We start from the raw sequence: 16,859 nt of genomic DNA, 5'->3' as shown, positions 1-16,859 counted from the left end.
GCACAGAAATGGGACAAAAATGTCTGGCTGCAAGAAGAACATGCCCAGGTACTTTCTGCACCCATAGCAAAAATCAAAAGCTGGCAGCCCAGGAATATATGCACAGTAAGTGAACATATATCTTAAAGTGAAATATACAAATGTAGTCCAATAGACTTCTCCTTAGAAAAAAGTGCACAAGTCAAAATGGCATTGGACTTTTAAAAAAAGTAATGAAAACCAGAAATATAAGAGAGGAAATGTTCAATAAATATGCTGGCAAAGTATAAAAGGTGCTCACCTTTTAAACCCAGCAATCTGACATGAAATATTCCCTGGAAAACTAAATCCCCATACTAAACAAGTGCTTGTGGTCTTGTGAGTAAATGTCTGCACTGGGAACATGACAACCAGAGTAAAATCCTGGTAGCCAAATACTTGAGCAAGCTTGTCAACCTCAAAAAATCCAAAGGAGTTGCATCCACCGTCTGAAGAAATGTTCTGCTGTCCACCCACGTGTGTTCTTTGCTTGTGCCCTGAAAAGCAGCCACAATCAGGGGAAAATAACTGCACCAGTGCCCAGGAGTGAAATATCTTTTGACGCATCGTGGGCAAACATTCATGACTTACATGGCCTCTCATCATTTCTCCTCCCCACCCCCATGTCTGGCTTTCAACAATACTCTGCTTTATAAAGATAACTTGAAAAGTACACATACCATAGTGTCAATCAATTATATTAATCCTTATAGAACTATGTTACGCAACAAGTGTACAACTGTGGTAATATCCCCCCCATCTTGACTGGGAGAATGGAATTTAGCAAATAGCAAACAATGCTCTCTGAGTGCAACGCTTTCAAGGAATTACAGTAGAATGGTTTAAAAAGAAAATATTGCTGATGCTGTGTGTTTTGAGATATTTAAAACACTGCATTTGGGACTGTGGACTGTCTCCCATCCATGCAGTAACCGGGACTCACCCTGCTTAGTTTCAAAGAGAGGAAGGATCCAGCCCCCTTAGGCCCTGTTGCTCTAAGTGTTCTTGTAAGGTGGGCTCATGTATTAGGCAACATGACCTTAGGGGGCTGACCCCTTCCTCTCTTTGAAGCTAAGTAGGGTTGGTCCCAGTTCCTGCATGGATGAGAAAACCACTGTAGCTGTAGAGATATATTTTATTTTGTATTATTGACTAGGAGAATACAAATACCAGACTAAAATTCAGCAAAAGGCACAAAGTGCAAAACTTTGAACGACTGACACAAGCATTGTGTCATTTGGTCGCCCATTAATGCAGTAACTGGGAATGGCCCTGCTTAGCATTAAAACAAGGAAAGGGTTGACCCATTTCTGTAAGTGGTCTTGTTACATTGGCTCATTTATCAGCCAACAAGGCAAGAGGAGGCATGCCCCTTACTCACTTTGAAGCTAAGCAGAGTCTGTCCTTGGTGCTACCTGGTTGGCTATCTTTACATGGACCATGGCCGTGGCCAGTGGTTTTTCAATCCTGACGTCACTATAGCTGTAAAAATATATTTAAAAAAAATCTCTTACCGTGGTTAACCAACTAAACATACCCTCGGCTATCTATAGTCCATTACAGCCAGGGTTATTGGGAAAAACGGCACAAACAAAATGCTTTCGTGCCCTCCCAGGCCATCACCAAGTGTACCCCTCATCTTTGCCAGCTCTCTCAGCTGCCCAGGTGGTCTCCTCACCTCCCCTGCCCTCTGCCTTTCCCCCTAAACATAGGCTGTTTCTTGGACGCAGTTTGCTTTGAGATGTCGGCTAGTCGCAGCTATTGCCGAGTCGACAGAAAGCTTTGTGTTGCAAACTATGTCCCTAGTCCCCCTCCAACTATCACATTTCACTAGCTAGCCTCTAGCCACACCCCACCTTTAGCCTAGTCGGATAGCATTTGCATCTTTTTTGACCTGCAAATGGCTTTTTTCCTATGTGTAATTTCCCCATACACTCGGCTATCTCTCACATCGAGAGAAAAACAAGATGGCGGCTGGTTCATTACTAAAAACACCCAGTTTTGGCAATTTAACTGAGATACAGCTATCTCTTTTTGAGAAATGGGCACAATACTGCACGGAATAAACCCAAACCACAAAAAGCACTCTTTCGAACGCATCATGCTCAAGTTGTTTCAGACCTGACCAAATCCGCTCAGCGGTTTGGGCTGTGTGCTTTACCAAACATTGACCTCGTTTGTCTATGGGAAAATGAATGGGAAGTAGGATGCAACTTTGGCAACATTATTTTTTTGTGGTTTTAATAACTTTTTACATTTTTTAACAAATCTTTATGAAACTTTGCAGTCCCTAATCACTTATGTAATTCTGGCCAAATCCGTTACTTGAAGCAAAAATTATTAACAATAGAATTTTAAGATGTTCCTATGGGAGACCGACTCACCTTAACTATAGGGCGGCTCTACTGGTTACAACATTTCAACATTTAATTTTGCAAAACTGAATAACATAAGTAACAAGGTCAAATGTAAAGGATCAAGTAATATGTAACAAAGTGAATCTTCTGACCACAGTGTACAGCAGATGCAGGCACATGACATCATCTGTGTTTACAGATGATGTCACAAGTTTACGTATTGACGTCACTTACTGTGCATAATCATAAATACAGCATTCTGCAGCATTCTTCACAAATGAGGCCAGGACTAATCCAAATTGCCAAACAAGGCCAAGTGCAATAGCACCGGATTTACTGAAGGGGTAAGTGCATGGATAATTGCAGATTAAAAGCACATAAGGATGCACTCGTTCTTAATGGCTAATGGTGGGGAATGACTTGTATATTTTTTGACTTATTTAGCATTTGGGCTGAGTATATAGCACTCTTTGTCGTACTTAGGAATGGGTTACTGTGACATAATATGTACACCCATAAAATGGTTTGCAAATAACAGATTGAGCTACTCATTAACACCAATGTAAATTGGGTCCCACTTTTCTTTATTTCCAATCAATTCCAATCTGAATGCATTAGTATTAAATGACATAATCTAATTCAAATAAGGGTACGGCTTACACTGATAAGTACTTCATTCTCATGATAGGTCATTGTACATAAGGGCTTACCGAATCGACACGCAATAGGACTTTTATTCATAGTAGGTATCAATAAACCATTACCTCATGAAACTCTTATAAGGTTAGATATAATTTGTGAGCTAGTTTGATAAGACTCACTGATGCTTACCAACGGCTTTATTAATACAAACACTGATCAAATAATGTTATTTTGTTCTTTTACTACCTCCCTGTTTCTTTTGCACCTTTACTATTTTACGAACTTCTATCAAAAAGAAATGCTATTGTGATGGGAATTTGCCATTACAAGCCCAGTGGGTGAAACTGACCGCAATGCAGTCGGCCTGTGATTTTCAGTTTACAATAATTGTGTAGCTCTTGTTTTCGGCTTGTTATAATAGTGCAACAAACCTTTGTTACAAATATGATTTTCTTTTCTTTGGATTTACAGACCTCAAGGCCCTACCTCATCATTCGAGGAGGACATAGCCACATTACTGACTTCTGATCTTAAGCCCACTTCCAAGGTCATCATCCTAGGAGACTTTAACCTGGGCCTCAACGATAAAAATGACAATCAAGCCACTGCCCTAGCCAACACCATGGCAGCTCTAGGATTATCAATCCATTCCACCAGCCCCACACACACAACAAAGGCTGCACCCTAGATTGGCTAGCTGGCCATAACTGCACCATCAACATATCGAACAATGACGCCTGCCCCTGGTCAGATCACAATACAATACTGTTCACCATCAACACACCATTCCATCCTAGCACACCCAGCGCTATCACACCTGCTACCCAAGCTTGCAACCTTGGCAATATCACACCTGCTAACATGCTCCCACTACTGACCCCAATCATAGATCACAATGACACGATTACTGACCCCTCTGCACTAGTAGACATTTACAACCAGACTATGGAGACAGCCATTAATGAAATAGCCCCCCGCGGCACCTGCAAAGGAAAACCTAAAGCCCACATCAACCACTGCTTTACGGCAGAGCTCAAAAACCTGTGCAAAAGCAAGAGAATTGCAGAATCTAAATGGAAGTCAAACCCCAGGCTTCATAACAAGACGTATAATATAAAAAAGCCACCCTGCTAGCTGAGAGCAAGGCGTACAACACACGCATAAACAATGTCAAGTCCAGCACCAAAGAGCTTTTCTCTGTATTACGAGAACTAGAACACCATCCCAGGCACCAGACACGGCCACTTAAGATCAGGCCTGGTGCGAAAGCATATAAAGAGCAATCCTAGACACAATTACCACACTACAACTGAAAATCAATCTGAAAAAAACAAAACTTGCCCCCCCAACCATCTACCACAGAACACAACCCTACAAAGTCCCCTCCTGGGTTTGAATTCTCTCCCATTTCCATTGAACAGACCATAAAAACCATAAAAGGCCTCAAACCATCTAAATGTCAAGCAGCCATTTGCCCGGTCACCCTAGTCAAAGACTGTGCTGAGAACATGGCCCGATTCATCACGTCATTAATTAACAACTCCTTTACCTCCAACGAAGTACATAAAAATCTGAAGGAAGCTTGGGTACTTCCACTTCTGAAGAAAGCCACCCTGGACCCTAACGTGCCAACGAACTATAGGCCCATCACCACAGTGCTGTTTTTAGTATAAATCTTAGACAGAGTGGCATATGTAGAAATTCAGAAGTTCCCTGAAAAGTGCAACCCACTTGGCCTGCGCCAATCAGGTTTTAGACCTGGCCACGGCACGGAAACAGCCCTAGTCTTTCTCAAAACCCGAATGGATCAATTTAGAGAAAGAGTCGACCTGACCATACCCCTGCTATTGGACCTCTCGGCGGTGTTCGACTTGGTGAACCATAACATCCAATGCCGTCACCTCAATAGCGATGCCCACCTCTCCAACAATGCCATAAACTGGATTAAATCATTCCTGTCAAACCGCTCTGTGAGGGTCTTCTCCACCACAGCGGCTGCACCCCCCTCACCAGTCAATTGCAGGGTTCCACAGGGATCCTGCATCTCCCCCACACTCCACAATGCATTCAACAAACCGCTCTTTGACCGACTTGACACACTGGGTGTCACATACACAAATTATGCTGATGATACCCAGATACTCATACCCATCACAGGCAACCACGACAATGACTCAAAATCCCTGAACGCCATCTACTCTGGCATCCAGGCTTGGATGGCACAAAACGAACTCTGCCTCAACAATGATAAAACTGAAATTCTGATCATAGGCAGCCCTGCTAGACTGAAAAACCTCTCATCCTCTTACACTTCCTTCATCATCGACGGGAACACAATCATAGTGGCCAAAGAGGTCAAAACCCTAAGGATCTACCTCGACTCATCACTAACTCTCACTCCCCAAGTCAATGCCATCATTTCAGCCTCATCCTCCACAGCCAACCTCATCACTGCCTGCAAACCTCTACTAACGGTAGAGATCCACATCACACTGGCAAGAGCCTTGATCCTCTCCAGGATCGACTACTGCAATGCCATATTTGCAGGCTCCTCGGCCAAAAACATCTCCAAACTTCAGGTTGTGCAAAACAATGCTATCCGAGCTGCAGTCAACATCCCCAAGTCAGTTCACATAACCACCACTAGACAAGACATCCACCAGCCAATCAACCAAATCTCAAACATCCAGACCTACCAGATCTCCATACATCGGTCAGCATACCATCCAAAGATTTAAAAGACAAAAAGCAGCCGGTTCTAGTTTACCGGTTCTGGCTGCCAACAACTGGAACGCCGTGCCACCTGAGCTCAAAACTGACCAGTCACTCTAGTCATTCCGAAAAAAGCTCAAAACGTGGCTTTTCAAACAAGATCTCAAAATAACCACTAAGCCACCTCCTTCCACACCCATACTCACCCCAACTAGTGGGAGCGAGCCGCCCTATGGGACACAGATACCACCACTCCTCACTTTCAGCAATACACCAAGACCATCCTTTGGGGAGTCACTAACCCCATCAACTAAAAATCTGGTTCTATCGGATTACAGCAGAAGGCAACCAATCCCCATGTACCATTAAACTGCAATTATGCATATGATCATGACTAAGATGAAAGTAACTAGATGTAACCTACTCCCCAAGAAACTTCTTATGAGCAAGTTTGAAAGTAACTGGATGTAACCAACTTCATGATTCATAGGATTATATGTACACCTGTAACCATATTCTTAAAAACAAGTGCCCAGATGCCCCAGGTCTAGGTGCGCTATATAAATGTAATGTAATAAATAAATCCATACATTTGTTTTGGGTTTTCTGGAATAAATATTCCACCTTTTTGACAAAAGATAAAAGGTACACTTATTGGGCCTCATTACAATCTTGGCGGAATGGGTTAATGGGTGCCGCTAATGGATGTGGACCCGTTAAACCCATTCCGCCTGATTATGAGTTCTCCTCGCGGGACCCGGTAAGGATGCCTGGTAAAACCAGGCGTTGTTACCAGGTCTCGCAAGGGGACCAAGGAGCTCACAACGGGCTGGTCGTAATCGGCCCGTTGTTAGCTCCCTGCACCCATTCCCATTGAGCCCTATGGGGGCTCGAATAGGAACGGGGAAGATCTGGGCCCGGGTTCCCTGAGGGAGGAATTACCAGGTCCTCCAAACTCGGAATGGCCCGGTAATTCCCCATTCAGGGAAATCGGACCCGGACCCGGTTTTGGATGCAGCCAAAGCCGTAATGAGGCCCATTGTCACTATCAATATTTATGACATAACTTGTGAGGTAACAGTATAAAAAGATAAAAGACACACCAACCAGAAATACTTGTATTCAGAGATGTACTTTCTGAAGTGATAGGGTGTCATCAATAAAGATGTGTATTTAATAGAGGTCGAGAAAACTGTATGAAGGAGTGCATGGACCAGACCTTGTATCCATCCTGAGGAAGGGAGGTAACCAAAATACGCATTCGCTGATTCGAATTTCATATAACAAGTTGAAAAAATGTTTACTATTGGTTCTACATTGTTCATTGTGCAGGGAGAACATTAATATGCAAGTGTGCCATTCTTTGCTCACAACGTTTTGATAACGGTCTGTAAAAGGGCATTTGGGTTGTTTGCAAGGTTAGCTTTTTTGTTCTGTTTTCATTCTTTTTTGTATGTGATATGCAGCAGCATAATGAACAGGGCACAGTTCTGAGAGTTCACCATAGGCTGCGCAGCCATGCTTGCCTCCAGGGCAAGAGGGGAGTAAAACACAAGTGGCCAGATTACAGTGGGATGAAGGGAACCTTATTGTTTAATGCTGGAAGAACAAGAGAGGTGGGAGTTTGGAGGGAACAGATACTCCTGTCTCAGTCAGTTCTAGGAAATGAGGTGGCAGACATAGGGGGGCTGACCTGAGCAATGTGTCTATGTTAATGTTTGTCCATTTGTAGCACCCCAGGAGCAATTAGGCATTAAGGCGCACGATAAACAAACAAGAACAGACAGACACAGACAACGAAACAGAAAGAACTCCAGAGCTAAAGATTAAACAGAACCAGACGACAGTAGCCAAGAGTTGGTCATGGGATAATCGAAACAAATCCAACAATATTTTTTAAACAGGTGTGTCTTAAGCACCTTCTTTAAAATGCAAAAAGGAACGTATTTCTCTCAGATCTAATCAGAGGTTATTCCAGAGATGAGGAGCCATTGAGTCAAAGGCCAGTCTACAGGCTCTTTCAAGTTTGACTCAAGAAATGGACAACAAGTTAGGTTACTAGAACGCAATGTCCTAACACAAGGTTTAAGGGTCAGCCTACATTTTATGGAAGATGGACATTTCCCAAGCAAGCACTTCTGGGCAAGAGTAAAAACTCTAAAGGCAAAGTGCTCTCCCACTGGCAGCCAGTGTAAGACATGTCAATCCTCTGTAGCATGATCCAGGCACTATGATTTGGTTCACTATTCTAACTGCACTATTTTTAAGTGGATGTAGCTAAGTTATATTGCCTTGCATGGTGCAGGACAAAGGACTTCCACAGTAGTCAATCTTAGCTCCAATGATAGCAAAGGCAAACCAAGCACAATTCTCCTTAGTCAAGAAGGGGTGAATACGACATAGCAGTTCCAAGAAGTAGGAACTAGAAACAATATTATTTGTGTTGGATTTCAATGTGAGGTAGGCATCAAAATAAACTCCCAGCATTTTCACTTTTATGGCCACTAGAATGTCACACGCACAGATGGTACACTCACTAAAATCAGCCGAAAACTTTGATGATCTTTGTTGGGTTCCAGCAATGAGTAGTTCTGTTTTAGAGTCATTCAACGCTTAAACATTGAAGGCCATCCAGGTTTGGATAGTATTAAATATCTTATTAGATTCTCCGAATACATATTATCTTCCCCCGTAAAGCACAACAAAATCTGTGTATCATCGGTGTAGTTAGTATAGAGTCAGGGATAGCATGTAGGGGTCGCTGTGACCCCTGCTTTGTCCTTTAAGACCAGTGGCATGGTCTTTGCAACCCCTATTGAAAACATGTAAAAACATGTTTTTGTAGATGTTTGTATACAGTGTACTTATTATTGACATAATATTTGATGTAGCTATTGCTATAGCATAACATGAAATAACCCTGGGCAACATATGGTCACTGCACACTCACTTTGTTAGAGCACTGAGAGTGAGCCCGTGTTCAGGCGTCCATCGGGGAGAGAAGCTCCCTTTTATCAAGGAACGCTATTTTAGTCCTGACTAACAGAATGAAAATAAATAGTTTCATGAAAACAAAGAGTGGCAACATCTGTGACATTTGTAGAAATTATATTACGTGTCCTATTTTCTGGGCTCAGTCTTTCTTTAGGAATTAAGTGCTTTAATGCGTGTGCATATGATGTATGCCACATGAGTCGATAATCACATATGCTCTTAGTAAACAGCTATTACACGGCTGTTCAGCACAGGGTTTCAGTATTGAGGGTTTTACCTTTCTATTTCTTATTTACACGAGGCCTCCAATGGCACTATTAGAAGACGCACTACAAATGAAATGACCAACAATATAACATAATGTCCATCTGGTACTACAGCTGAGGAACTGGTGCTATGATCGGGCAATCTCATTACTCACTTCACTTGTCAATCACCCTACAACCTTGTTGATATTCCTCCCATGTTTCCTCTCCACCGTTTTTACCTGCCCTCTGCAGCCTCTACTGCTCCCTATCTATCGATGATTACAGAAACAGAAAAAAGATCAGCATGGTAAACACAGTCTTTGCTGACAATGTGATTGCCGGCTTTCAATGGTGGGCGCTACTCACTTGTAACACATCATAACATAAGCTACTCTTCACATCAATTTTAAAACACTTGTTTTCAAAACAATACAAAATTATATTTTATTATGGAAGAATGTTTTTCATAAATAAATATATATATTTAGCAAAACATTGGCTTTAGATTTTGTACAAGAATAGGAAGAAATAAAGATTTTCCTTATACTTTTCTATATTTTCAGTGCATACGTACCACTTAGTGATGACTAATGAAACAAGTAACTTGGATTCAGGTTCATGGTGCAACACGCCCTACTGCTCATTTTCTTAAAGAATTAGTTTATTTCTATGGCTCCTCACACCACAAATAGAACTGTGCCCGGGCATTTGAATAATAACAATGAGTATCTGTTTAAACCAGTACTTAAACATGTGTTTTGTTTCAGCACACAACTAGTACGCTATTTTAATTTATGTTATGTTGATTGGTATTTGTAAATCACATATCTGCTATAATCAGGCATCTATCATCCACAATGAGCTAGTGCAAGTGGCAGCTTTAATCCCAAATATGTTGAAACTGTGGTGTGCGGACACGGGTGGTGGCAACAGTGATGTGGAGCTGCCCACCCAATGCGTCACAGGCGTGCATGAAAGTATTTGAGCCTTGCCACTTCTTTTTTTTACGAATTAAGAGCTGCATGCATCCCTTGGTTGCGATCACCCTTTTGTTCTGGCTCTGTTTCCAAGAGATGAATTTGTTGACACACCTTCTTTCATTTCATGCAACAGCCACATGTATTTTCTTTCCATTGCATGGCATCATTTGGCCTTGGATGTCTGCTTACATTCACAGTAATTTGCTAAAATGGGCCTATACAGACATATATTAACACTACATAAGGAGATCCATTCCTGTATGAAATACATATCATATTACAGTGATATTGTAACCATATTTGTCTTAGTGTACTGAGGAACAATGCTATGGGATGCCACTCCATGTTTTATTTGGGAGTGAAAGGCCGTGTGCCTCACTTCCCATGATGTCACTTGGGGGTGGGGTCAAATTACATCACTTCCTGTGATGTCATCACAGGTCAAGGGGTCGTGTTATGTGACTTCCGCTACCCCAGGCATTTTAGTGAAATGATATCCCTGTATAGCGCACGCCAAGAGCAGAAAGAATGTCAAAAAGTGGTTTTGTGATATATTATAAAGAGTAGGTGAGAGACATGTCCCTTGGAGGACCTCACAGACCAGATTAGTGGGGTGAGCTGTTGCGGATTCACTGAAATCTCTAACCATATGACCTGATAAAAAAGAGAGAACCCAAATTGAAGCCTCAACAGAGAAATTAGCAGTATAATGCAACCTGTATACCAATATATTGTAATCTATCAGTTTGAACGCCTCTGAAAGATCCAAGAACTTCAGCATGGACACACCACCCTTGTCCATAATCTGAAGCATATTAGATTTTAGATCTAAAAAGGTAGTCTCTGTCCCATGAGCGGCCCTAAACCTGACTGCCTAAGGCCGAGCAAATTGTGCTCCTTTACATACAACTGTATTTGCAAGCATGGAACTCTATAAATAATCTTTAAGAGAAAAGGTAGATTGGTTATTGGTCCATAGTTGGTGGCCACACTGAGATCCAACTCAGACTTCTTAAACAAAGGGGTTATCCCTTGCTTAGTAGTAGAAGGTACAGTGCTGAATGTATGAAGGAGACATTGATACAATGGGTAATCACAAGGATCACAACACACACACTCCTTCACTATAACAGCTGGCCAAGAATCTCCTTTGCACACTGTAGGTTTAAGAAAGTGGATAAGGGTTGCAACCTCTTGTTCTGTAACATTAGCAAACTTAAATGGCGGAGAGTCGGCTCAAAGGCTCTTCTGGAAACTAGGTGGCTGCAAAGGTATAGCTTGTTTTAGAGCAATTTATTGCTCACGGGTTAGAACCTTGTTCATTAAGGCATTGTGTATGGCAATACACCAAGCTTCATGTTTGATAATAAAGTCTTGTGGCATCACAGCAGGGGAATCAAGTTCTCTCAGAACTTTACCAAGTTTTTACAATACAAAATAACTGCACAAACCAAAGCGTTCCTTTTTGCCATTAAGTATGGCTCCCTTATTTTATTTTTTTACAGCCAGGTGATAGACTTCCTTATCTTCTGGGGAAAAAGATTTAAGCCAATTTTTGTGGCATTTATATTTTTCAGATCTTAATTTGTACAAATCAGACATAAGCCAGGATTGTTTATTGAACTTGACCCAGGTCTTACACTTTCTTACTGGAGCAACCTCATCTATGGATGAAGTCAGTAAGTGCTGATAGTGATCAGCAATGGCTTGCGCAGATGTTAGAAACACAAGTACCTGATACGGTGTATGCAACTTTGTAAAGAGAGTGTTTTGTGGCTTTATGCAAATTGCATCTGGAGACAGTGATATTAACGGGGCACACACATTGCTTGAGGCTATGGATGAGCAACAGAAAGTTAAAAAAAAATGGTCTGACCATGGACAGAGAGAGATCATGAGATCATAAATCATAATTTCAAGAGTACAAATCCAGTCCAGTATATTACATACCCTATGGGTGGTGGCTCTAACATGCTGATGAAAACCAAGATCAAGAAGAGCTTGATTAACTGAGGTAACTACATGATCAACGTCATCATTATACCAATAATAAAAATCCACCAGCAATAATATATTGGATCAGGGCCTAATTATTGAGAGGAGGCTAGTGATCAACTGAGTCTCAAAATGTGGTATGTTATTTGGAGGTCTATACAATATTAAAAAATCTATATGTGACTCAGGATAAAGAAGAAGCTTGGTCAACAAACCTTCCGAGTCCTCAGGGGTCTCAATGGTAACCTCATGAATATTAGGATGTTGTATGAAGATGAAAGCGACTCTTACTCCCTTCCCAGAGAGTCTGTCTATAGTGATTACCAAATAGTCATGAGGCACAGCAAGTGTAAGGTCTGGTCCAGTGGTGCCAGGTAGGTAGCCATGTTTCGTTGATGAAAATCATATCTATGTTACCATACTCCATAACACCGAAAATTTGACACCAGACTTCCCGGTGCAACAGGGAAATTACAAGGCCCAGCAGCCGGACATTACAAGTCCCAAAGGCGCAGGAAGTCAGGCTCCGGATTTAAGACTCTATGGGAGTTGGGAGATGAACGCACCAACACTGTTGCTAACAGTACCAGCGCATTTGTTGTGAAGAATCTGCCTGCTGGGGCCATAGCACCCGGCAGGGTGAATCCTGTCCAGTGCAGCGGCCCCGGCAGGCAGACCCATAGTGTAGCGGTCTCCAAACAAGGGTACTGACAACCTTGTTTCCCAGACCACCACACTTCTAAAGAGGCCCCATGTGTTCTTACAATAACAATACTGGCATATATTGGCATCATTGGTTTTGCTCATCTTAGCTCTATGAAAGCTCTTGCTAAATATGAATAGGTTTCAGGTATTCATCGACAACCAGAGAATGCTTTGGTGCGAATTCTCATTGCAGTAGAAAGTGTATTGTATTTTCTTATTTAATTGCCACACATTACATGTTTACTGTCCGCATTCACAAAAGTTGCGACAGCTAAAAAAGGGGAAAATGTGCTATGATTGTGGAACATGTTTGAGAGTGATCTGTGTTTGTTAGACAAGGTCTATCAGACAGGCGGCTTGTGCCCCTATACTAAGTTTTTATTATTATTGTTATTATAAGGGTATGTATTGAGTGCTGAACTAGCTTCGGGGAGCAACAGAGCGCTTTACATTCATAGGGGGAAGAACACAGTGGGGGAAAGCAGAGGAAAAGGGGATCTAACAGAGGAGGGTGAGGGTGGGCAATTGGCAGCAAGGGATCTGCAAGCAACCAATGGGAGAAGACAGTGGGGAGCAGATCACTGAGTCTCATGTAGGTGTGTGGACCTACGCTTTTTCTTGCATAAAGGATAGCGATGCTTAGATTGCCTGCAATCATGCACTACCCATGTGTGTATCTCAGGAACAGTCTCGATGGTGAGTATATAGGGCCTCATTACAAGTATGGCGGAAAGGCAACAACGGCACTGGTACTGCTACCGGCAACATTGCTACTGTACCGCCATACTAGGAGTTCTGCGTGCGTGTGCCCCTGCAGCCACCAGTTCTGACCTGGTGGCCGTAACAGCACCCACGAGCAGAACATGATGGAGGACTGGGCCTGGCACCCGCGAAAGGGCAATTAGCGGGTCCTGCTGGGCCGGAATAGCCCTGTAATTGCCCATTCGCGGGTGCAGGATCTGGATGCGAGTTTGGAGGTAACCTTGCCGGTTTTACCGGCAAGGCTGAGGCCGAAGGACCTTGCACATGTTGAACATAACTGTCACTCTCAGCAACTTCCCAGTGTTTGAAGGTAGCATCAAACACCAGTGTCTCATTTGACATAAAAACATGATTCAAGAAAAGATGAAAGTGTGCAAATGATTTCAAAATCTATAAAGTTGAGTCATTTTTTGGAGCTGAGATTTGCCGTTTAAGATTTTTTTTTAAAAGTGTGCATATAGCAGAATTCACTCCTCAGTTGTAGATTTCAGTATCAAATAATTCCATCTTATTTGATGTTTATAGGGTCTGAACAGATAATTTATGACAGGCACCGCTATATGCTACTGGGATGACCTCCATTGATCACTCATCCGGGGCTGTTGGGCTCTGTTACTGATGGACCAGCGCCCTCGAATCCATTATTCATAATGCTGTATTCGCCTATTAGACATTTGTGTGTGCGTTTCTGTTCCTATTTCCTCCCTCTTGTAATGGAGCATTTGCAAGGCAGAGATCTAATTCAACCGGCCTGCTTCTTGAGCTCAAGTTTGACCATCAATTCTGCAGCAAATCCATCACCCTTAAGGGGAACTCCATAAACAGAAGTATATTAGGACTTCATAGGAAACCAGAAAATAAAACCTGCCAAGAGTCTCTCCATCAGCACCCATGGAAATAAATGTCTGTGGCTTCTGAAAAGCTTTTATGGTGCTTTATGGGTTTAACGGATCAATACGGTAATAGCTGGATTTATATTTCAACCAGGCCTGTAAAAAACTAAAGTTTTACTGCCTTACAACATATATAAATCTTTGCCCTGCTTCCAAACGGAGCACACTGTGGAGCCTGGTCATGTGTGTGGCAGCGCCTGGGTCTCCTTCATTAGGAATGCATAAGCAGAAACTGCTTCTGCTTGATATGTGCAAATATCTATTTTCCTTTCAAGTTTATTTTTGCTTCATTTCTCCTCTAGCTTTGGACCTGGCAGAGTCATCATCCGACAAGGGCACATCCCACAAAACTTCTACCTGATCCTGTCTGGCACCACAGTGGTGACAAAGGTGTCCGTCAACAAGCAGACTGGGGAGCTGTTTCCAAAGACTGTAGCCTTCCTCAAGAAAGGAAAATATTTTGGGGTATTCTACTTGTTTACTTAAATGATTGAAATGATTTATAATCAATCTTCCGTTTTCCATTTGATAGAGGAGGTTCCAAATACAGATAATGTGGCTTTGTAGTTGGCGATTGCAATTATAACAGTGTCATTTTGGTTGTGTAAATTGGTTGTGTAAGAACATGTCTGGAATATGGTAAAACAAACAAGTGACAAACGTGGCCTCATTACAAGGCTAGCAATAGCCGTGCCTGTAATGCAGGCAGGGCTTCCGCTGGTATTTTATTTTTTCTGGTGCCCAGAAATGGACAATTACCGGGTCATTCCTGGGTGCTGGGAAAAATTCTTCCCCATTCCTTTTGTGCCGCATAGGGCTCAATGGGAATGGGGAAGCCGGATGCACCGGCACCATTATGAATGGTGCCGGTGCATCCGACATTCGGTGCATGTGGGTGCTGCTCTGCCCGTCAGGTCCGACATGGTGGGCAGAAAGGCACCCGCAAGCACAACTCGTAGTTTGCCGGTCCGAGAACTACGGTACCGGCAAGCTTACCGGTACCGTAGTTCCCGGAACAGCAAACTTATAATGAGGCCCAATGTGGTTTGCTGCATCTATTTTGGACCTATTTTGGAACCAGCTCACAGCCTGAGCTGGGCACTAGGCATGGCATCTGTTCTGTGCATAACACATGCATCTCTGCCCGAATCACAACTTCTAGGAAGGCCGAGAGGCAGCGATCCATGATTATTCTGCCCGCTGCAGTCAGTGTCCATAGGGATCGGCTGTTATTGTTACCGCCATTTTGACCACAGCTTTGTGTGCATGCAAACATGGCAGTTATCCAGTTGGTCCTGGAGGGGATTTTGTCATGGAAATTAGCTGCGTGCCAGGATTCTCGTGTCTAAATTTGCTTCATGTGATGAGGATGATCTGGCTGAGTGAACCCTGCCCGCATAATCCGATGTGGCTGGGGTGCTTCTGCCATGTTGTTGGGTTTAGACAAAATGGTCTCAGCAGTAATGGAAACACGTTTCTTCATTTTCCACAAGTACATCTTTCCTTAATCTTATTCATGTTATTTTGTAGCCTAACATGTGTAGGCCATCTTCGAAAGAGAACCTATTTTTTTTTGGTGCGCACCATTTATACTGAAAGAACAGTTCGAATTAATATCGTCTAAACTGCAAACCACCTTGTACTTTTGTGTGGGGAACAATGCGTTTATTGTTATGTGTAGTGGCGCCAATGCAGCTGTACACTATCACCATTGTATTTCTCCATATGTATGTCAAAGAAAAGTAAGACTGTAATGCTTTTTACAAGGAATCAACATTATGTTTCCTGTAAGAATTACCCTACATATCATATTCCTCTTTTGCTTAACATTAGAGTATGCACATGCCTTATTAATCCCAGAACAGAGATGGTGTGTTGCAAAATGTTAATCGCACCAGTTCCTCATTTCGGGCTCAAGTTCCATGCCACCACGAAAAACACCTAAAATGTGGATGCAACATTTTTATCAGGAGAGGAGTCCTACACGGTCCGGTCATCTCCCTTTAAAATGTCATTCAGCTGCTTAGAAAATCACCCCTCATTTATAGACAGAAGTAAATAGCTGTCATGATGCATTCCCCCCGGGGACCCAGAACAAGTCCAGCAACCCCGGAAGCAGGCATCAAGTTATTCCAAGCAAGCCCAACAACCCCTGCTAGGGGCTATTTGGGTGCAGTCCTGGCGTCTATGGTGCCAGGCTCATAGATTAAAACTTACCTGATGCAGACCATGCTGCAAACTTACCTGATGCAGACCATGCTGCAAGAGCTCCAAGCCAAAAGAGGCTTGGTAGGGACTACTTTACCTAGGGACTATTTTTTTACTTGGGTGGGGCTGGGGAGGAATACTTACCTGGGACTACTTTGGAGGCTATTTAAACCACGCCCGAAGAGCAGCACACGCTTTGCGTTATTCTGCATCCAGCAGCGTAACGCTCACTGTGCCTGCATCCAGTCTTCTGCCATGCCCGCCTCGAGTCTGGAGCTCCTAGAAACAGGGAGAAAGAAGGAGAAAAGGTTAGAACAAGAGCAATACCTTTGATCCTTACCTGGG

General features: G+C 42.8%; 1 protein-coding gene across 1 annotated transcript in view; it reads left to right on the top strand.

The window, feature by feature from the left end:
- The window catches only part of LOC138528089 (uncharacterized), an 840,778-nt gene that overhangs the window by 248,392 nt on the left and 575,527 nt on the right, over positions 1–16,859 (top strand). The window contains exon 5 of the mRNA XM_069639536.1: positions 14,609–14,771. Within this exon, the coding sequence (XP_069495637.1) occupies positions 14,609–14,771 (163 nt within the window). The remainder of the gene's footprint in view (positions 1–14,608; positions 14,772–16,859) is intronic.

Source organism: Ambystoma mexicanum, chromosome 7q (genome assembly GCF_040938575.1).
Source record: "Ambystoma mexicanum isolate Mex_15411 chromosome 7q, UKY_AmexF1_1, whole genome shotgun sequence".
Taxonomy (NCBI): domain Eukaryota; kingdom Metazoa; phylum Chordata; class Amphibia; order Caudata; family Ambystomatidae; genus Ambystoma; species Ambystoma mexicanum.
Note: the sequence above shows the minus strand (reverse complement) of the source record. Positions and strands in the feature narration are given on the sequence as shown.